Here is a 24,266-nt window from a genome sequence, read left to right as displayed (position 1 = left end):
GGACAGAATACCCTCCCAGAGCTGTTGCTTAGATGTGAACTGCCTCCCGCCATCATAGACACTCCTTTTGATGATGCTCCAGAATCATAATGCATGAAATGATCTCGATGGTCCAGATGGATGGAGTGGAGGATGGCTGGTTGATGGACACCCCATGCAAACACGGCTACAGCGCCAACAAGGAGGAGGTGGAGTAATGTTTTGGGCTGGAATCATGGGGAGAGAGATTGTCGGCCCTTTTAGGATCCCTGAAGGGGTAAAGATGAACTCCATAACGTATGTTGAGTTTCTCAAACAGCACTTCCTGCCATGGTTCAAGAAGAAGAACCGTGCATTCCGCAGCAAGATCATTTTCATGCATGATAATGCCCCGTCTCATGCTGCACATAACACATCTGCATCTCTGGCAGCTATGGGCATAAAAGGGGACAAACTTATGGTGTGGCCCCCATGCTCCCCTGACCTCAACCCCATTGAGAACCTCTGGAGCATCATCAAAAGGAGTGTCTATGATGGCGGGAGGCAGTTCACATCTAAGCAACAGCTCTGGGAGGGTATTCTGTCCTTATGCCAAACAATTGAAGCAGAAACCATCCAAAACCTGACAAATTCAATGGACGAGAGAGTTCAAAAGCTCCTTTCGAACAAGGGGTCCTATGTGCAAATGTAACATCACCTAGAATAAAGTTTTGAGTTGAAAACTGTTTGATTTCAGTTTGTAATAACCTGCTAATGCTTATAATTTCAAAAATTACCATTTTTTTGTTCTTTATTAAAATGAAAAGGTTGAAAACTCTGCTGTGCATAATAATTTGGAACATACATTTTGAGTGCAGCTTGAGTGTTTTATTTTTTTAAAAAATATACTGTTATCATAGGCAGTTTGTACAAAAACCTTTCAATTGTACTCTAATAGTTATTTGACTGGAAAATTACAATGACTGCAATTCATATAGGTAATTTGGGAAAATCTGAGAAAATATTATTTGCATAATAATTTGGAACACAGTGTAAATAATCTTATGAAAAAGAAAATAAACCAATAAAAGTACACATATTTGGTATCGCCGCGTCCGGAACGACCTGACCTATAAAACTGTTCTGCTAGTTAACCCCTTTAGTGAACACGATAAAAAATAAAAAACTAAACATAAAACTATGTTTTATCATCATATCGCCAAATAAAAAATGGAATAAAACGCGATAAAAAAGACGAATGTAAATAAAAATGGTACCACTGAAAACGTCATCTTGTCCCGCAAAAAACAAGCCGCCATGCAGCTCCAACGGCCGAAAAATAAAAAAAGTTATAGCTCTCAGAACAAAGCGATGCAAAAACAATAGTTTTTTCTATAAAATATTTTTTGTGAAAAAGCGCCAAAATATAAAAAAAATATATAAATGTAGTACCGCTATAAACGTACTGACCCAAAGAATAAAGCTGCCTTATCAATTTTACCACACGCAGAACGGCATAAAAAAACCCTCAAAAAAACAATTCCTGAATTGTTGGTTTTTGTTTATTCTGCCTTCTAAAAATCACAGTAGAAAGCAATCAAAAAATGTCACGTGCCTGAAAATGGTACCAATAAAAACGTCAACTTGTCCTGCAAAAAACAAGCCGCCACATGACTCTGTCGGCCGAAATATGGAAAAATTATAGCTCTCAAAATATGGCGATGTAAAAACTAGTCTGCCAAAAAATGCGTCTTTTAGTGTGTGACAGCTGTCAATCATAAAAATCCGATATGAATCTGGTATCGCTGTAATCACACCGACCCGAAGAATAAAGTCGTCAAATCACTTATACCGCATGAGTAACGGCGTAAAAAATAAACTTTAGGGTTGTGCTAGGGTTTGGGTAAGGGTTGTGTTAGGGTTGGGGTTGGGCTAGGGTTAGGGTTGTGCTAGGGTTTGGGTTAGGGTTGTGCTAGGGTTAGGGTTGGGGTTGGGCTAGTGTTAGGGTTGGGCTAGGGTTAGGGTTGTGCTAGGGTTAGGCTAAGGTTAGGGTTAGGATTGGGATTTTTCAGAAGAAAAAAAAATGCTGACGATATGGCGACTAATGTTGAGCGCACCGAGTATAGTGGGTGCTCGAGTGACATGCTCGAGTCTCCGCCCCAAATGTTTTGCAGCTGTTATACAGCCAAAAAAACCTTGCAGGGATTGCCTGTCATGCACGAGCGATCCCCGCATGTTTTTTTTTGGGTGTCTAATAACCGTGAAACATGCGGGCAGGGACTCGAGCATGTCACTCGAGCACCCGTGATACTTGGTGCATACCTGAGCACCTGATGCAAAGTCAAATAGCGAGCACTTGCACTCAAGACTAATGACAACTTATTCAATATGATGACCTAATGTTATCAAATTGTGTGTCGTACCTCTGGGTTCAAAATGTTCACTATACCCCTTGATAAAATCCTTGAGGGGTGTAGTTTCCAAAATGGGGTCACTTGTGGGGATTTCCACTATTTAGGCACATCAGGGGCTCTCCAAAGGCGACATGGCATCCGCTCTCGATTCCAGCCAATTTTGCGTTCAAAAAGTCACACAGTGCTCCTTCCCTTCTGAACTCTGCCGTGCGCCCAAACACTGTATTTTCCCCACATATGGGGTATTGGAATACTGAGGAAAAATTGCACAATAGTTTTTGGGGTCCATTTTCTCCTCTTACCCTTGTGAAAATAAAAAAATTGGGGCTTAAAGATAATTTTTGAGGAAAAAGTTAGATTTTTTTATTTTCACGGCTCCATGTTATAAACTTCTGTAAAACACTTGGGGGTTCAGGGTGCTCACCACACATCTAGATAAGTTCCCTGAGGGGTCTAGTTTCCAAAATGGTGACACTTGTGGGGGGTTTCTACTGTTTAGGCACATCAGGGGCACATCCGCTAATTATTCAAGCAAATTTTACATTCAAAAAGTCAAATGGTGCTCCTTCCCATCCGAACCCTGCCGTATGCCCAAGCAGTAGTTTTCCCCCACATATGGGGTATCTGCCTACTCAGGAGAAATTGCACAACAAACTGCATGGTGCAATTTCTCCTGTTACCCTTATGAAAATCCAAAATTGGGGGCTGAAAAACATTTTTGTGGGAAAAATGTGAAAATTTTATTTTTACGGCTCAATGTTATAAACTTCTGTGAAGCACCTGGGGGTTCAGGGTGCTCATCACACATCTAGTTTCCAAAATGGTGTCACTTGTGGGGGTTTTCCACTGTTTAGGCACACCAGGGGCTCCCCAAACGCAACATGGCGTCCGCTAATTCTTCAAGCAAATTTTACATTCAAAAAGTCAAATGGCGCTCCTTCCCTTCCGAGCCCTGCTGTGCACCCAAACAGTGTTTTTTCCTCACATATGGGGTATCTGCATGCTCAGGGGAAATTGCACAACAAATTTTGGGGTCCATTTTTTCCTGTTACCCCTGCGAAAATAAAAAAAAGTAACATTTTTGTAAAAAAAGCTAAATGTTCATTTTTTTCTTCCACATTCCAAAAATTCCTGTGAAGCACCTGAAGGGTTAATAAACTTCTTGAATGTGGTTTTGAGCACATTGAGGGGTGCAGTTTTTAGAATGGTGTCACTTTTGGGTATTTTCTGTCATAAAGGCCCTTCAAAGTCACTTCAAATGTGATGTGGTCCCTAAAAAAAAAGGTTTTGTAAATTTTGTTGTAAAAGTGAGAAATCGCTGGTCAACTTTTAACCCTTATAGCTCCCTATTAAAAAAAAATTTTGGTTCCAAAATTGTGCTGATGTAAAGTAGACATGTGGGAAATGTTATTTATTAACTATTTTGTGCGACATATCGCTCTGATTTAAGGGCATGAAAATTAAAAATTTGAAAATTGCGAAATTTTCAAAATGTTCGCCAAATTTCCGATTTTTTTCACAAATAAACGCAAGTGATATCGAATAAATTTTTACCACAATCATGAAGTACAATATGTCACGAAAAAACAGTCTCAGAATCAGGGGGATCCGTTGAAGCGTTCCAGAGTAATTACCTCATAAAGTGACAGTGGTCAGAATTGTAAAAATTGGCCTGGTCATTAACATGCAAACCACCCTCGGGGGTAAAGGGGTTAAAGGCCATGGCAAGCCTTATAAAGCAGCTGCAACCTGTCTTGGACTCTGATTCACAGCCAGGACATTGGATTCCTGTAATATTTGCTGTATAATCAGGACAACTCCTCATAAACCAACAATGAACGGCACATTCTTCTGGGATAAGCAATTTTATTTACACAGTAAACAAGGATACAATATCATAAAGATTAAATACATCAATACAAAACATTCAGAATCCATATTTACAGACATTTACATCTTTATTAGATATGTGCAAACACAAAGCTTTCATAACACAGAACACAAAGAGACTTGAGGATAAAGTACAGTGCACACCCAGTAACGCCTGCTTTGTTGGAGGGTACGTTGGCCAACATGTTTGTACAGTCAGAAGTTTCAGTGTGTCCTGCCAGACAAGCAGCTAAAAGCATGGACAGACCTACAGACAATGCACATTATAGAGACCAGCTCCGCAGTGTAAGAAAAACAGCAACATAAATAACAAACATAGAAACTGCTCTGAACCATACACACGAGATAATAAGCTTATGTGTGTGGAAAATGAGACTAAACCCCTAAGGGCTGGACAAGCTGTACATAAAGCTAAAGAATTTCTTCTCACTCCACCTTCACATAACTTATTTATGGTTTTCCAAACCTACTTGATGACTTGACTACCATTTATCACACCAATGAAAGCGGACAAGGAAGAAACAGCAGTGTGCAAATGTAAAGAAATGACTAATTCTGAAGTTCTGTTTGCATTCGAGCATTTAATGCATTGTTATCCGGGCAAAAAAAAAATATCTACCTTGTTCTGGCAATTATTATAACATGAGAAATACAGGTCTTTCATCTTTTGATTTAATCAGGAAACACCAATTTTAAAAGGGTTGTCACTACTTATCATTTAAAAGCTGTGTCCAAAATGGTATTAAAATTATATAAAAAAAAAAAAGATCATACACCTAACAGAACCCCGTTGTTCCTCGAAACTGCTGTCTTGTCCCCTGCCAGTCTTCTTGTTTCCTCTTCCAGCAGGAGACATCACGTGGCAGCAGCCCCCAATTTGCTGCAGCAGTTACATGCTATCTGAGCCAGAAGCTGTCTCTTAGCTCTTTCTTCCAGCTCAGACAGTACGGGACCACTGATTGGCTGCAGCGGTTCCATGCAGAGCCAGAAGATACAGTCTCTAAGCTCTTTCTTCCAGCTCAGAGAGTATGGGACTAGTGATGAGCGAGCGTGCTCGTTTAACCCTTTCAACGAGAACGCTTGGGTGCTTACCGAGTATCTTCAGCGTGCTCGTATATTCCCTGAGTCTGCATGATTTATGGCTGTAAGGCAGCAGCTACACATGCAGGGATTGCCTATTTGTTAGGGAATCCTCACATGCGTTGAGGCAGACTAACAGCCATAAATCATGCAGACGCAGGGACTCGAACATAATATACGAGCACGCCGAAGATACTCTGTAAGCACCCGAGCATGCTCGGTTAAAGTGTTAAATGATCACGCTCGCTAGTCACTATACGGGACCACTGATTGGCTGCAGCGGTTACATACTATCTGAAAACAAACAGACTCTTAGCACTTTCTTCCAGCTCAGAAAGTACAGGACCACTGATGGGCTGCAGTGGTTATGTGCGAACTGAGCCAGAGGAAACAGTCTCTTAGCTCTTTCTTCCAGCTCAGACAGCATGGGACCACTGATTGGCTGCAGCAGTCCAATACATAATCTTGCTGACAATCCTGGTTGGTTGATCCCCCAAAAACCCAGTTTAATAAAGCTAGAGTTAGCATTTATATCCCAGATGAGTCTGACAAGTTGGAAACAGTACACTTATTTTAAGCTGTGTGTGTTCTTATTTCATCATATTACTGTTATTGGAAGAAAGTTACATAAAGATCTGCACGAAAGTAGTCCGGTCTCTGTCCAAGATGAGTTATTAATAACAGACTGTAAGCAACGTATAGATTATAGGATCAGATGTGAGGACACACATGAATAATACACTATATGTCACAGCTGCTTAAGGACACTTAGAAAAGAATTTTCTTGCTGACGTAACATAGTCACGCTAAGTATACATTACCAGATAATATTATGACAACATAATTATGACAGCTCACACGACCAGCGCCACATCCACACCAGGAAAGACTCTGTATATTAAAATAAGAAGACAGTGTCAAATAATAGGATATACGGAAAGTGCAGACAAAAGCCAAAGTGACTGCGGACATTAAAAGCTTACTAACGTGTCATTCTCAAGAATAACGAATTATCCCATCAGGAAGGTTCCTATTGCTTGTTACATAAAGAATAGGAAGCCTAAGACCTTAAGTATAGGTAGGAACATAAAGACTAAAACAAAATGATCTTCTGGGCCTCTATTGTCTTAAGATAATTAAAGAGTAACTGTCATTTTAATTTTTATTTCATAAATCAATAGTACACATGAAAATAACCAATTCTGTAATATATCTTATCAGAGAAATCTGCTTCTTTCTACTGCTGGATTGATCTTTCCTTCTCAATTTACAGGTAAAATCTGTAATTTCTCCATTGTCTGAGGATCTCGGGCTGCACTCGGATGACATACGAGTGCAGTCCGCTGTTTCACACGCACCCATAGACTTGTATGGGTGCATGTGATCCGATTATCGGATAGACTCTCGGCATGAAGTGATTGTTTTCGAATGCCGATTCGGCATGAGAAAAAAATAGTAGATCTGAACTGCCCTGAGTGCTATGCGATAAAACACCAGACAGCACTCTGCCTTGTTGTACGGTAGTGTGAGCGAGCCCTTAAGAGAACACTCAGGGGGAGTTATTGCCTCCCTTATCAGACGCACTAGCAAATCACGCTAGACTAAGGTGTAATCAATGAGAAATAATCTTTATAGAACGTCTGCAGGTGCCTGCGCGGCAAATATCATAAAATATACTGTACGTAAGATTTATGGTTTAGTTAGAATATATCTTATCTAGAGTCTGAGACACTATGGCCAATAAATATATATATATATGCATGTACCATGATGTCACTCCCTGCCATACAACACCCTGATCTGACATTGCTGATATCTGATTTACAGGAATACTAAACCTGAAGTGCAAGATGCCACAAAGCAACACGGAAGTGATTTACAGTAAGGGAAATACTGAATAAAACGTTCCATTCTCCAATGTACACTATGTATGTTCGGTATGTTATATTATATTACCGCTGCTCCGCAGGTCACCATCTCAGGTTACAGTTCTATGGTAGCCTGCGCCACAGCAACACCCACATACACAATGAAAATGTAGGGGGAAAAAGCTGATACTGTTTCAGAGATAAGGTCACAAAGTTGAAGATATTGATTATTTCACAATGATTCTTAAAGGTAACGTCTGATATTATAAGAATTACAAGAAAATGCTGCTTAACCACTTCGCACCAGAGCCTGTTTTTGCCTTCGTGACCGGGCCAATTTTTTCAATTCTGACCACTGCCAGTTTATGAAGTAATTACCCTGGAACGCGTCAACGTATTCCCCTGATTCTGAGATTGTTTTTTCGTGACATATTGTACTTCATGATAGTGGTAAAATTTCTTCGATATCACTTGCGTTTATTTGTGAAAAAATCGGAAATTTGGCGAAAATTTAGAAAATTTTGCAATTTTCAAACTTTGAATTTTCATGCCCTTAAATCAGAGAGATATGTCACACAAAATAGTTAATAAATAACATTTCCCACATGTCTACTTTACATCAGCACAATTTTGGAACCCAAATTTTTTTTTGTTAGGGAGCTATAAGGGTTAAAAGTTGACCAGCGATTTCTCATTTTTCCAACAAAATTTACAAAAACATTTTTTTAGGGACCACATCATATTTGAAGTCACTTTGAGGGGTCTTTATGACAGAAAATACCCAAAAGTGACACCATTCTAAAAACTGCACCCCTCAAGGTGCTCAAAACCACATTCAAGAACTTTATTAACCCTTCAGGTGCTTCACAGGAATTTTTGGAATGTGGAAGAAAAAAATTAACATTTAACTTTTTTCACAAAAATGTTACTTTAGACCCAATTTTTTTATTTTCACAGGGGTAACATGAAAAAATGGACCCCAAATTTTTTTGTGCAATTTCTCTTGAGCGTGCTGATACCCCATATGTGAGGGAAAACCACTGTTTGGGCGCACTGCAGGGTTCGGAAGGGAAGGAGCGCCATTAGACTTTTTGAATGTAAAATTTGTCTGAATAATTAGCGGACGCCATGTTGCGTTTGGAGAGCTCCTGATGTGCCTAAACAGTGGAAACCCCCCACAAGTGACACCATTTTGGAAACTAGACCCCTTAGGGAACTTATCTAGATGTGTGGTGAGCACCTTGAACCCCAAGGTGCTTCACAGAAGTTTATAATATTGAGCTGTAAAAATAAAATTTTCACATTTTTCCCACAAAACCGTTTTTCATCCCTTAATTTTGCATTATCATAAGGGTAATAGGATAAATTGCACCATGAAATTTGTTATGCAATTTCTCCTGAACACGCTGATACCCCATATGTGGAGGCAAATTACTGTTTGGGCGCATGGCAGGGTTTGAAAGGGAAGGAGCGCCATTTGACTTTTTGAATGTAAAATTTGTTTGAATAATTAGCGGACGCCATGTCACATTTGGGGAGCCCCTAATGTGCCTAAACAGTGGAAACCCCCCACAAGTGCCACCATTTTGGAAACTATACCCCTTAGGGAACTTATCTAGATGTGTGGTGAGCACCTTGCACCCCCAGCTGCTTCACAGAAGTTTATAATATTGAGCCGTAAAAATAAAATTTTCACATTTTTCCCATAAAAAATGTTTTTCATTCCCTAATTTTGCATTATCATAAGGCTAACAGGATAAATTGCACCATGAAATTTGTTGTACAATTTCTCCTGAGTACGCCGATACCCCATATGTGGGGGAAAACCACTGCTTTGGTGTACGGCAGGGTTCGGAAGAGAAAGGAGCGCTATGTTGGCTGGGATAGGCAGCAGACACCATGTCACATTTGAAGAGTCGCTGACATGCCGAAACAGCAGAAACCCCCACAAAGTGACCCCATTTTGTAAACTACACCTCTCAAGGAATTCATCTAGGGAAGTAGTGAGCATTTTTTAATTTTTAAATTTATACCATTGGGCAGTGAAAAAAGCATAATTATATTTTTACCACAAAAAAATGTTTTACCCTCAGATTTTACATTTTCACACAGGGCAATGGGTAAAAATGGTGCCGAAATGTGTCACACAATTTCTTCTAAAAGTGGCAATACCCCATATGTGGCTGTATCGTACCACTTAGCCATACGGCGAGATCTGGGGGGGACGGAGCGCTATTTGACAATTGGAGAACAAATTATTGTAGAATAGGCATTTGGATTTGGGAGCACAAAATTTTCTGAATTTCTTTTGGGGGGCAAGGACCATTTTGCTTTTCCAGAGCCTTTCTGCTACCAGTAACTTGGAAGTCCCTTATATTTTTAACAGATGACGGATCTGAGTGGGGACTAGCTTTTTTTGAGGACTGAGTTGAAGCTTTTATTGGGAACATTTTACGTAACATTTATCCGGCGCTCTAGGCTGAGCACTTACATCGGGGTTTCCATCTAATTTTCCAAGTGATGTAATTCAGATGAAACCCCTGCGGGATCCATTCACTGTAATGAGGCAGCAGAGTTACTCTGGACTCCGTCTGGCCTCTGTTTAGTGGTGTCCTTTTTTTCAGAAGTGCACAAAACTGTGGCCAACCGCACTTTTATGCACGCCTAAAACAAATGACACCGTGGGATCCCAGGCTAGACGGCATCCACAGTGGCCTATATTTGCCTCATTACAGGGAATCTTCCATCATGGGTTCTGGCTGAATCACGTATTTCAGAGATTTACACGGAAACTCTGGTGTAAGTGCTCAGCGCAGAGCACAGGATAAATGTGAGCAGAGCCTTACTGGGATCTTTGGGAGACATAATAAACAAATCAGTAGCAGGTGAATAATATTTGTTTTATTTATTTTTTATGCCGTTCCTAGTGTGATATAACTGATTAGATTACTTTATTCTTCGGGTCGGTGCGATTACATAGATACCAGATTTATATCAGGTTTTTATGATTGACAGCTGTCACACACTAAAAGACGCTTTTTTTGCAAAATCTAGTTTTTGCATCACCATATTTTGAGAGCTATAATTTTTCCATATTTCGGCCGATAGTCATGTGATGGCTTGTTTTTTGCGGGACGAGTTGAAATTTTTATTGGAACCATTTTTGGGCACGTGACATTTTTTGATCGCTTTCTATTCCGTTTTTTGGGAGGTAAAGTTAACAAAAACAAACACTTCAGGAATTGTTTTTTGAGTTTTTTTTTATGCCGTTCTGCGTGTGGTAAAAGTGATCAGGCAGCGTTATTCTTCGGGTCAGTACGTTTACAGCGATACTACACTTACTGTATTTTTTTTATGTTTTGGCGCTTTTACACAATAAAACAATTTTATAGAAAAAAAAATATTTTTTTTGCATTGCTTTATTCTGAGCGCTATAACTTTTTTATTTTTTGGCTGATGGAGCTGTATGGCGGCTTTTTTTTGCGGAACAAGATGACGTTTTCAGTGGTACCATTTTTATTTCTATTCTGCTTTTTGATCGCATTTTTTTCCACTTTTTGTTTGGCGATATGATGAAAAAGCATATTTTTTTGCTCCGTTTTTTATTTATTTTTATTACGGTGTGCACAGAAGGAGTTAATTTGTGTGACAGTTTTATAGCTCGGGTTATTTCGGACGCGGCGATACCAAATATGTGTACTTTTTTTGGTTTTGTAATAATTTACGGATTTATTGGTTTAATATTTTATTTATTTATTTTTATTTATTTTGTGATTTTTTTTTTTAATAGTTTAAAAACTTTTTTTTTACATTTTTACTTAGTCCCTGTATGGGACATTAATTTTTATTTTTCTGATCACTGATCTCATGTAATGTAATACACATATATTACATTATATGAGATCTTCACTGACTGTTTCAGTCAGAGTCTCCTGTCTGACTTCAGCTACATACAGGCTGAAGTCAGACAGGAAGGACACCATAAATGGCAGAGCTGGAGGCGGTCATGTGACCTCCAGCTGCCATAGCAACCCCAGGTCCTCAAACGAAACGGAGGTCTTCGGAGGTAAGTAAGACGACCCCCTCTCTTCCTGCTGTCTCCTATATGCCGCGATCACTATAGATCACAGCATATAGAAGACAGCAAAGGGTTAACATCACTGGGACCTGATCTAATCAGGTCCCGATGATGTACCCTGTCAGAGCTAATGCTCTGCACCGGAATCGCAGTGCTTGCAGGACCCTGGGGGTCCTGAGCACTGCGAGACCACCCACCGTTTTTAAACGTCGGCACTGCACAGAGCCCGGCAAGCGCCGACGTTTATCTACAGTGGGCGGTCGGGAACCGGTTAAATAGTGGTGAGTTGCAATACCGGACACGGTCTGTGGACAAGTGAGGCGCCATATGAGCAGACCTTTTTTTACTTAACCTCAGACAACTCATAGGTCTATATATAATCCTCACTACGGTATATTATGCGGCTCTTATATACATTCCAGGCCACAAAATACTGTTTCCAGAATAAACTGATAGATTTACCATTTCCTGTCAAAAATCCAACTCCTCGCTCTAGGATCTTGTAAAGGTGTTGAATATATACGTTTTCATACCATTTAAATATTTATAGGATTATTAATGCGGATCTGTCACCAGATTTCACAATACAAACTTATTAAAAAAAAAAAAAAGAACTTTTTAGACCTGATGAGGCTGGTATTTATATTTTGAAAATCCATGTCAGAATGGAAGTAATAATCTCTTGGGAATATGGCCCTGCCTTAAGTTTAAAATTAGCATTTTTGATTTGTGGACTGTACAGCCGTTCTGAAGTGAATTTTTGAAGTAAGTACACCAGCCCCACCAAGTCAAAGAGCTCTTTTTCTTAATCTATGCAGTTTGTATTTTGAAATCTGGCGACATATTCACTCTAATGCCTTAATAGTTCACCACATTCATATGAGCATAGTGCTAGGAATAAAAAAAAGTCCGTTCTGCAAGGAACAGCCCAAGCAGTACGGTCAAAATGACACCGCAAAGACTAAACTGTGCTGTGAAAGATAATAAAGTCCCCGGATGAAGCGTGCAATGTCTAGGTTAACAGTTTTCGGTATATGCTGTTCTTGACAGTGGTCACACCAGTCTCGTTTTTGCTTGCTGAACTCACTAATTGAGCACTGCTGCTTATGGGCTTATCCATCTTCTTGCAGCATAGTAAACTATACAGGTACCTCTGACATTGTGAGGACGCGTAATAATATACAAGAGGGTCAAGACAGCAGCTGACACTGCTAATACAGGCACAAAGGATATAGGCAAAATACAAGGACTCATTAGCCCCATGGGAGAAATACAAGTAATGGATCAAAAAGATACAATTTGTTGGTCCGAAGCACATAATAAAAACACAAAGAACAATAATAGCCAAGACCAAGGCTCGGGTCTTCTTACATGAGTTCTCAATGCCAGAACTGCTCAGACTATGGATGATGAAAATGTAGGAGGTGGTCGTAATAATCAAGGGAAGGAAAAAGAAGACAATGATGAAAGTGGAGAAATAGTAGAGGTAGAAGGTCTCGAGGTCCTTCAGGTCCAGTACATCATGGCAGGTTACGATGTCCAGAGAGGCAATGTGTTGAGTTTGCTCACTCAAGAAGAGCGGCACAACGCTAGCAATAGAGATGATCCAGATGAAGGAACAGACCAGCCAAGCCCGATTCATCGTCCGCCAGGAGAGAGAATGCATCGGAAAGACCACGGCCAGGAACCTGTCCACGCTGATGCTGGTCATGAGCAGGATGGAGCAGTACATGTTACAGTAAAATGCTGCAGTGACAAATTGGCACATTGCAGACCCGAAGAGCCAGTCATTCCCAGAGAATCGGTAGAATACGTTGATAGGAAGCACGCTAACAAACAGCACATCGGCGGCGGCCAGGTTCAGCATGTAGACCACCGCCGGTTTCCGGACTTTCATCTTAAACAGGAATATGATGATGGCCATTACATTGAGAGGTAAAGCCACAATGAATACCAGGGTGTACACGGACGGTACCAGCCTGGTCAGCCATCGGCTACTGAGATAGTGTTCAGCCTGGCTTGTGATATTCTTCTTGATTTCGGTCATCATAGTGCGGCTGCGAGGCAACTTTGGCTCTGATCCTGACACTTCCCCAGATGCATCAATTGCGTCTTCTGGAAACTCTTCAAATTCGTCATCAACAGGAACACTGTAAAATGTTTTCAAGGTCAAATTTCCTTTCTCATAACCTGAAATCACATATGAGAAAAAAAAAAATTAGCTTGAGCTCTTTACGGGCAACTTTCAACGTCAACTTTTTTTACCTATTAAAAGGGTTGTCTACTTCCAAACAATTATTAGATGTGTGCATACTAGAATCATAATAAGTCACTAATATAATTCTATTTTCACTGGTGCCCCAATATTCATTATCAGTCTGGGACCCAGAATAGGCAACACAACTTCTCACTGTGGCAGGGAAGGGGACCTAGCCCAGCTATTAAACGGAGTGGCTGGCCAGCCCCCTCCACACCCAACTCTGATGACGTGAGAAACACTTTCGGGTGTTGAAAATAGAGTGAGAAGTGGAGCTGTAAAACCCAGGATCGAGGCACCATTGAAATTTAAAGTATATTAATAATAGGGCAATCCAGCTATATGTTAAAAATCCCATTCAGTACAATTACTGGTAAATGCATGGTAAATTGTCACACTGGCACAAATATGGCAAAAATTGAAAATTAAAGGGCCTTTAAAGGGAACCTGTTACCGGGCAGATCACCATACTCCTGCTCTGATTGATGTGGATGACGCATGCAAACTCATGTTTTAGGCTCTGCCCACAGTAAGGCAGAGCGTAGTGCGCAGGTGCGAGCGGGCGATGTGATGTCGCTCGGCTATGTGGATAACGCAGGAGGCATCATCCACGTCCCATAAATCAGGTATGTCATTACAATCGACTCCAGAATTATTCTGCACATGAGCAGAGGAAGCCAAAGACAAAGCACCTCTCTTCACTGAGCATGTGCAGACGTCTGCTGGAGGGGCCTTGTGATGACTGACACAACCTGCGGGACAACAAGGAAGGCAGGGAGTGGGGTGGGCTGCACCTCCAGAACTTCATACTACTGTTAACAGAGAAATTTAAGTTATTTAATTCACTTAAGCTGAATTTAAAAGAAAAGGATCATCATTAAATAACAGGTTGGAGGCAGTTTAAGGCCTTAAAGGAAATCTGTTAGCAAATTTTTACTATGTAATCTGAGAGCAATATGATGTAGGGACAGAGAGCCTGAATCCAGAAATGTGTCACTTATTGGGCTGTGTCTTACTGTTCCAATACAATCAATATTTTATCAGCAGGAGATAATCACTACAGGATAACTTGCCTCCTTCCTCTTGGTCCAATCCCACCCCCAACACTGATTAGCAGCTCTCTGTCACTATACGATGTACACAGAAAGCTGTGGTGTGTACGGGGCTATACACAGCTCAACAACTGAGCTCTGTTAGATCTGCAGTAGAGAAGACTGTGACTCCATGATAACTGCTACACCCAGTAATCTAAGTCAGGGTTCCCCAGCTCCAGTCCTCAAGGCCCACCAACAGGTCATGTTTTCAGGATTTCCTTAGTATTACACAGGTGATAATTCCATCACCTGCACAGGCAACAATCCCATCACCTGTGCAATACTAAGGAAATCCTGAAAACATGACCTGTTGGTGGGCCTTGAGGACTGGAGTTGGGGAACCCTGATCTAAGTGATACATCGCTGGCATCAGGGTCTCTGTCCCTACATCATGCTGCTGTCGGATTACATAACAAGAAAATCTGCTGACATATTCCCTTTAAAGGAGTATTATCATGTTGTCTCTTGAGCAGGTCAGAGCAATGCAGTCTCCTTACTTCCTTGTTTCTGGCAGAGTGGGCTCTCCCCCTTGAGTGACAGCTCTGGTGAGGCAGAACTGTAGTATTACTAGAACTATAAAGCTCAGCACAAGTTCTGCTGTAATACATTCAGCTATTAGTGGTTTGTTCTGGAGTCTACACTGTTATCACTACAGTATATCTTTATATAGAGATTAGAGAGCATTTGAACAAGCACAGAGCTCTGGACAGCCAGCGCAGATAGCTGAGATTAGTAGACCTGCTGTGAAAGCTGCGGCTGGTGATTTTGCAAGATTTATAACAACAACTCTTGATAAGATGAGAAAGGGGAAGGGAGTTGAAAAGATAACTGCTGTATAGAAATCAATGGGCTGGAGAGAACTGACTGGCAGGTTAAGCGTTAACTCCTCTCCTTCAATGTAATTAGGCTATGTGCCCACTATGCAGAAATGCTGCATATTTTTTCCACTTCTCCCTGGCAGGAAAAACGCATGCGGTTTTTACATGCGTTTTTCCAGCCAGGTAGAAGTGTTTGTCAAGCATTTTTGCATGCATTTCTGCATGCGGGTTATCAAGCGCTTTTCCAAGCGATTTTAGCATCACTTGGAAAGTGCTTGACAACTTGTTCACACTATATAAATCCATGCAACTGGCAGGTCACATGACTCAATGACATCATGGCAGGTCCTTCACAGCGTTAGGAAACAAGCATCTTTGTCTCTGAAAGACGCAGGAGGTAATTAAAACGTAGGCTTGCACTAATTTGCGTGTAACTGTTGAAGCTGCTTCCCAAGCCTCAAAGGAAAATTTCTAGACGCACTGACTCCGATATGAAATATGAAATCTTGTGAGTTCCATACGTCCGACAGTAACGGGACCCATATGTGTAGTGACCAAATCAGCCCAGGAATATATAGGTAGTTTTCCAGGGCTGTAACCAAAATCAGGGAGCTGTAGTGCAAAAACACCAGAATAGCAGACTGCAATTATGTGATTATGTGTGATATCTACATAAAGATAAAATCATAAGGGAAAAAAGCTTCTGCGATCAACGAGTGATGAGTTATCGCAGAAGTCAGCGTTTTTAATAAAACTGTACAGGCTGGAGACCGGCCCACATGATGTCACCATAAGGGGCGTGTGGCCAGATCTCCCCTTAGGTATAAGAGAATCCATGGAGAAGACAGGAGCACTCATTGCCAGGGGGGGATAAGAATTATACGCAACGGGTCCTGTTCAATAACAGCATATTCCAACCAGGGAGCCCCTCCTCCACCTATATTGAGTCGTCGCAGCGAACTTTATAGTGTAAGTTTCACTTTTTTATCCTGTTTTATTTTATGTAACTGCCTATGTATTTTAATGTCTCCTTTGTAACATCCTTATGTATATATTTTTCCTAAACACTGCCTCCCTTTTGGATTAAGTATAAAATTTAATAGTTCTGTTTCTTTTGTTCTGTAATTGTTCCCTCCCCCGAAGCCATATACGCTACCAAAACGCAGACGTCTGGCCAGGCCTGTATTATATTTTAAACTCGGTCGGTGGTGGCACAGAGTATTAATAATTGGGCTATCGTGAAGCTGACAGTGACCGTACGGAGGGTGTTAAACACGGATTCCAGGCTGTAGAACCCAGGGTGTTACGCCATACTCTCACTGGTCGCTTACCGATACCTACGTAGAGAGTAGTCTGGATCGCGTGCTCGCGACTCCGGACAAAATATGGACAGCGTGACTGCACGGTGAGATATTGCGTGATCTCCCCGGTGTCATCCTGACTGTGTGTGGGTGGAATCCCTGACAGTAAGTATAATCTTTTTTTTTTTATTTTAAATTCTTTTTTCACAGTTTCTATGGTACCCGGGTCTGGATGAGAGTCTCCACTCCTCCAGACCTGGGTACCATCCGCACATTGAACCGTGTGATATCCACATGTACAGATGCAGTGATGCGGATATCACGCGGTCCAATGCAAGTCAATGGCGGCGATTACGCTGCGTGTCCGCAAAATTAATGGACAGGCTGCGTATTTTTCCGCAATGATAATCCGCAGCGGAAATTTCCACAGCATGTGCTCAGCACATGCGGATTATCATTGGGGACCATGGGGCACGTATTACCAAGCGTTTTTTAAGCGTTTTCGCTGCGGAAACTCCGTGGCAAAAACGCTTGAAAAACGCATAGTGGGCACGCAGCCTTACTGTGCGCACTCAGCCAGGGTTTGAAACAAACTGTACACTATGTAAGATAAAAGCTCTCATTAACAGCAGATAGAAAAAGCAAGTCAATGCAATCTTGCTTATTTTCATGCTACCTAAAGAAATTTAAGAACTTAAAGATAACCCTGTAATCCTGCGAACAGGTTTCCCTTAAAGGTAAAAGTGCTGGTTATAAGAATCGTATAACATGTTTGAAAGGTTTAATAAGGCCCATTTAGATAGGACTATATAAAAGTCGATCAGCAATCGCTTAATGGCATATTCACACAAACAGACCAAAACTGCATTGGGAAGAATGATCATTACTATGACTGTTCTGTCCCCATACAGCATCATGTTGGGGGCAGCACATCACTGAATTACATGGGGCGATGTGCTGCCAATAACGATGATTTTTATGCCACATAAATGACTCAAAGGCACTGATGAGCGTAACGCTGATTGCTGGCATCTTCACAATGACCAGTATTGGCCTTTAGGGTTTTTTGCTAAATAGCATTTTAAAGAAATGGTAGAATATTTACTTTTAAGATAAAATCAGATACTTTCATTTACTTCCTTTTCATGTCTAGCTGAGATTACACATCCAGCAGTAAAGAATTATGACTACAGTACTGACTAGAAACTGTTACCAAATATTTAATAAAAACACATTTCCATATTTAGATCAAGTCATGCCAGCGATGTAAGAGGACACGCCAAAATTTATGGTATGGTGTTATAGGGACAAATTTGTCATAACTGTTTAAATAACAGGATGTGTAATAAGAGGGAACCTCCATTTAAGGCAAGATTTTGAGGACTATAAGACGCACCGAACCATGAGACGCAACCCAAATTTTGGAAAGAAAAGTAGGAAATAATTTATTTTTTATTAAAATGGTGGTGCGTTTTATAGTCTGCTTTTATGGTTGCTTACCGAGGGGGGAAATGGGGGCTGCGGTGGAGCAGGGTACCAGGAGGCAGGGTTTCTGTTGCAGGAAGCTGGTGGCGGGGGCAGGAGTGGGGCGATGGTGCGGACCTCGGGCTGGGAAGAGGTGGTGTTCTGCAGTGCGAGGCTGCAGCGGGACCCGGGCTTTCACAAAATGTCAACTGAGTCCCCACACTTCCCATCGTTTTCACTGTGGTAGACTTGGAAAATGGCCGCATACGCAGATTGAGATCTCGACTCGGCAGCGACCCTGCCTTCTGGGACCTCGCTCCATCGCAACCACCCCCCCCCTCCCCGGTAAGCTACATTTGGATTAAAAGACACACCTCCATTTTCCCCCCAAATTTTGGTGAAAAAAAGTGAGTCTTCTAATCCGAAAAATGCGGTAATTTACTCTAAATGGCACATTCAAGTCAACAATGGCAATGTGACGAGAAATAAAAAAATCCTGACAATATAGTATGATAACGAAGGAAAAAAATAAACAAGTTAGTGGGTCTCACAACAGTTTAGAGCCCACTCTAAAAAACCCTCATCAGAAGGGGCTAAACTTGGCTATTTCCAGCATTCAGGTTGTGTGTTGTACCTACAGACGGTAAGTTAAAGGGAATGTGTCGCAATTTTTAGATCAATAATTATTGATTATATAAACAATTGTTTTTAATACAAATTGAAATGTACTGTTTTAACATTTTTTTATTTATTTATCTATTTTTTGAAGCCACTGGGGATACCATTTTTATTTGCTGGAGTACAAGTGTCTGAGCAAGACACTTACACACAGCTAGTACGGCAGCCCCTTGGCATAGGAGACACCCCATCTCCTACACTGTGGCTAACTCAGCTGTGATCTGGCCACACCCACTGGGCTGCCGAGTCTACAGCTGTGGGAGGAGTTGGGCGCCATTTCATTGTAGCCCAGAGCCGTGTTCTGAACTACAATTTCCCTCCTTCACCACTTGCAGTGTTCTGTGGCGAGCGGTGACGGGGTAACGCTGGAGTGTATAGGAAGGGCTGCGGCTGACAGAAGCTTCGGGGCTATGGTGGGGAGCGCAGGTCAGCAGCCTGGTATTGTACTACTAATACCAGTCTACATTGCTGTTCTCACCACTGGAAGAAGTCACCGCAGCATGGCTATTCTGAAAGATAAGAGCAGTGCTGCAGTAATCACTTGTTCCAGCGGTGAATACAGCTCGGTAGCCTGATCTTAGTAGTACAATGTCAGGCAGCCAACCTGTGTTCCCCGCCACTTTCACCGCTGCAGCGTTCTGATCACTCACTCGGCTCTGCTCAGTCAGTGTAACGCCTCATTCAGACGTCTGTGTTCAGGGACATCTGACTGATGATTTCCAGCTGTGCCTGCAAAGAGCATCAGTAGTCAGCAGAATAGCCTCATTCACACGTTCCTGCATTACAGCCATCTGAATGAAGAGTTACACTGAATGAGCAGAGCCATGTATCTAATCCCATGATGTGTGATACGGTTCGCTGGACAGTACATCGAATCCCATCATGTGTGATACGGTCCCCTGGGCCGTGCATCTAATCCAATTATGTGTGACACAGTGCCCTGGCAAGTGCATCTAATCCCATCATGTGTGATATGGTCTGCTGGCCTGTGCATCTAATCCCATCATGTGTGATACGGTCCCCTGGCCCGTGCATCTAATCCCATCATGTGTGATATGGTCTGCTGGCCCGTGCATCTGATCCCATCATGTGTGCTGCTGGCCCATGCATCTGATCCCATCATGTGTGCTGCAGGCCTGTGCATCTAATCCCATCATGTGTGATATGGTCTGCTGGCCCATGCATCTAATCCCATCATGTGTGATACGGTCCCCTGGCCCGTGCATCTGATCCCATCATGTGTGATATGGTCTGCTGGCCCGTGCATCTGATCCCATCAAGTGTGCTGCTGGCCCGTGCATCTGATCCCATCATGTGTGATATGGTCTGCTGGCCCGTGCATCTGATCCCATCATGTGTGCTGCAGGCCCGTGCATCTGATCCCATCATGTGTGATATGGTCTGCTGGCCAGTGCATCTGATCCCATCATGTGTGCTGCAGGCCCGTGCATCTGATCCCATCATGTGTGATATGGTCTGCTGGCCTGTGCATCTAATCCCATCATGTGTGATATGGTCTGCTGGCCCGTGCATCTGATCCCATCATGTGTGCTTCTGGCCCGTGCATCTAATCCCATCATGTGTGATATGGTCTGCTGGCCCGTGCATCTGATCCCATCATGTGTGCTGCTGGCCCGTGCATCTGATCCCATCATGTGTGATATGGTCTGCTGGCCAGTGCATCTGATCCCATCATGTGTGCTGCAGGCCCGTGCATCTGATCCCATCATGTGTGATATGGTCTGCTGGCCTGTGCATCTAATCCCATCATGTGTGATATGGTCTGCTGGCCCGTGCATCTGATCCCATCATGTGTGCTTCTGGCCCGTGCATCTGATCCCATCATGTGTGACACAGTACAGTACATTTCTATGGAGAAACACCTTGCTACACACATGTTCAGGCTTTTAACCACTTTTAGAATTGAATGCTTCCAAGCTGTTAAAAGAAATGACTTGTCCATTCTTCTGGCGTTTTCCGCTCAGAAGACGCTCTGTACTGTCTATGGGAAAACTCGAAGAAAAGTCCGGAAGATGCCCGTATGTCTTTTGGAGCGTTTTGCCATTGTTTGTTTAAAAAAAACATTAACTGTTTCTTCATTATTCAATGTAGTGAAAAAAAGACTGGAAAAACTAAAGTAAAAACGACTTCACAAAAACCTTGGGAAACGACTGAAAAAAAACTACACAAGAGAACCCTCTGGAAAACAATCGCCAGCGGGTTCACCTGAGTCTAGAAGATGTCGTGTGCACAGACCCTTCGAGATACTGATACAGCAGAAAAACTGCATTAAATGCACGGTGAAGGTCCACGTAGTAAATATATATTAAAGCACAAATCTTCCAAAGAAGTGGATGAGCCCCCTCTAGCAGAATCACTTACACCCAAGGAGCCAGAAATGGAATATTTTGGAAACCAAGTTCCAGTAATATCAAATTAGTTTCTTCTCCTTTTTCCTTCCTTTGGGTAGCGGCCGGACTGGAATGAACTGGATGATCGCCAGAGGAAAAGCAGAGACTGACAGTCACATGACGTCACCCCTTTAAAATGTTTTGACATGTCTGAACTCTGACCTAGAAGTGATTACTGGGGAGATGGGCTTTAGGTTATCTGATGGGACAGCAATAAAAGTAAAACATAATGAATATAAGAACCAGCTGGACAGAAGTATAGGGTGACTGCTCTCTCTATATGGCAACACTGCATCATCCCTACTGTCTGCAAGGCATACAACAAAAAAATCCTATTGAAATCCCAGCTCAGCACCATAACTGTGGGGTCAGGTATTTTATCTGTTGTTGGCCTCTTGCATTTTATGGATGTTTCATAGACACTTTGCAGAACTGTGCTCCAGGCCAGCTGGGACTTTCTCCATCAGTCCCATAGACTTAAGTGGAGTGGTGATCGAGCTAACCACTATGGGATCCCTGTTCTCAGGTTAGATAGGGATGACAGGGAGTAGGTGGTAATTATATTTTGTGGTAAAAGGTACTTTCACACTGCATTCAGGCACCCGTTCGGTGACTCCATTGGGGCTTACGTCTGAACATCGAGCAAAACGGGAGTCGGACGTATGGGCTGACAGCACCATAGATTATAATAGTGCTGGCGGAGCGAATGTGCGCTCTGTGGTGCATCATTTTCGGGTGTGTACGCCTACTGGAAGAGGACACTCAGATGCAGTCTACTAAGTCTGAGTGTCCGCCTCCAGTAGGTGTACATGCTCAAAAATGATGCACGGTAGAGCGCACATTCGCTCTGGCAGCACTATTAGGCTGTGTGCACACTGTGCGTTTTTGGTGCGTTTTTTCCTTGCGGAAATGGGTCAAAAACGCTAGGAATACTTGTGCCTGCTAAAGCAATGAGAATCCTGAAGTGCTGTGCACATGATCAGGAATTTTCCTGTCAGGATTGTCATTGCGTTTAAATCTGCAGCATGTCAATTCTTTGTGCGTTTTTGCCGCGTTTTTCACCCATTGACTTTAATTGAGTCAGTCAAATCTGCAGCAAAGACGCAGGTATAAAAATATTTGCGGATTTGCTGCAAATTTTTGCTGCAGATTTGACTAGTTCAATAGCAGTCAATGGGTCAAAAATGAGATAAAAGCGCACAAAGAATTGACCACGGGTCACAGGCGTCGGCTGATGAAAGACTACTCCTCCCTACAGGCGCCACTGATGGGAAGTAGTCTCATCAGCCGGCACCTGTGCTTACAGTGTAAAAAAAAGTTAAAATAAATCGATATTAAAATAAAAAACACATTATACTCACCTGTCCGCCATAATCCCGAGTGTCCCGCGGCGATCGGATCACCAGGTAGCACTCTATACACTGACAGGAGCGTGATCGCTCCCGGCAATGTATAGCTCTGATCAGCTGATGAGCTCCGGTGAACTCACTTACTGCACCGCTGCATTAGAATTTTCTCACGCAGCAGTGATGCAGCGGACTTCAGCTGATGAACTCATGTGACCTCTCTCCCGGCAGCTCAACGCTATACACTGACACAGGAGTGATTACAGTCCTGTGTCAGTGTATAGCCTGCTGTCCTCTAGAACAGTCGCATCAATTATTGCTGATGTGACTGCTCTAGAAGTGACCCAGATCTTCGTGGGACACTCTGCATTATGTCATCATGTCGGACAGATGAGGGATATGGTTGTTTATTATTTTCTGTTTTTTTACAGGTGACAATGGCTCCAGCAGATTATGCATTAGGTGAGTATACTGTGTTTTTTAATTTTAAATAAATGAATAAAACCGAGTGGACTTTTATTTCATATAAAGGATTTTTTTCCAGGCTATGTGTTTATTTCAAAACCTTTACTATGGGGTTAGTAATGGGGGGATCTTATAGACGCCTCTCCATTACTAACCTGGGCTTCATGTCAGCTGCCAATAGAAGGCCAAGTGGTAAGAGCGAGACTAAGCGCCAGATTTGGCGCATGTTAAGGATGTGCCATTTCTGGGGACGCTGAGGGCTGATATTATTAGCCTCGGAGGGGGCCAGTATCCATGGCCCCTTCCCTGGCTACTAATATCAGCTCACAGCTGTCTGTTTAGCCTTTGCTGGTTAGATTTTATTGGGGGACTCTACGTCAATTCTTTTCAGGGATCCCCTGTAATCCAGCCAGTAAATGCTAAGCAAACAGCTGTGGGCTGTTATTAATAGCCAGGGAACATTTTTGGCTAATGGCCCCTTCACCAGCTAGTATTATCAGCTCATAGTGGTGGGCTTTTCCTCTGCTGGTTATGAAAATGATTCGGGAGCCCACGCCATTTTTTAAATTTAATTCTTCATTTTATTTCATAAATTCACCCGCATCATGTCAATTTCTGTAGTGGAGACGCTAGTCTCCGTTGTAGATTTTGACCAACTAAAATATCATTACATGCAGTGGATCCGCATGTACTGACAAAATAAGTGCGGCTTTAGGAGTAATGGGATTAGGGGTAATGAGATTAGGTGTCGCTGACACCAAGCCCTAGCTTTAGTAATGAAAAGGTGTCAGCCAGACACAATCATTACTAAACCTGTAAGTAAAGAGTTAAATAAACACACATTCTTTAATCATTTAAATTAACCCAATAAACTCACCCCAGGTCCGACAGTAATCCAAGGGTTAAAGCGATGTCCCACGTTTCTTTTTTCAAATATCTTTATTTAGCTTGAAAAAGCATTCATTTCTGTACAAAAAAGCATGCAAAAACGCATGTTTTTCCAGCAGCTTTTTTGCTGCCAAGAGATGCAGAAACCTTGCAGAAATTTTTGCAATCAAATACTCAGCGTGCACACATAGCCTTATAGTCTATGGCCCTGTCAGCGTATACGTCTGAATCCCGCTTTGCGCTCTATAGGGCTGTT

At 42.2% G+C, this 24,266-nt stretch overlaps 1 protein-coding gene across 1 annotated transcript in view; it reads right to left on the bottom strand.

Annotated features, from left to right (window-relative positions):
* Positions 1-6,064: 6,064 nt before the first annotated feature.
* LOC141266253 (proteinase-activated receptor 1-like) overlaps positions 6,065-24,266 on the bottom strand; it is a 55,479-nt gene continuing 37,277 nt past the window's right edge. Inside the window, exon 2 of the mRNA XM_073680156.1 lies at positions 6,065-13,478. Coding sequence (XP_073536257.1) covers positions 12,301-13,478 — 1,178 coding nt within the window. The 3' untranslated portion in view covers positions 6,065-12,300. The remainder of the gene's footprint in view (positions 13,479-24,266) is intronic.

Source organism: Phyllobates terribilis, unplaced genomic scaffold (assembly GCF_046119375.1).
Source record: "Phyllobates terribilis strain yellow unplaced genomic scaffold, ASM4611937v1 Scaffold_1__5_contigs__length_1240528914, whole genome shotgun sequence".
Taxonomy (NCBI): domain Eukaryota; kingdom Metazoa; phylum Chordata; class Amphibia; order Anura; family Dendrobatidae; genus Phyllobates; species Phyllobates terribilis.
This window is presented reverse-complemented; position numbering and strand designations above follow the sequence as displayed.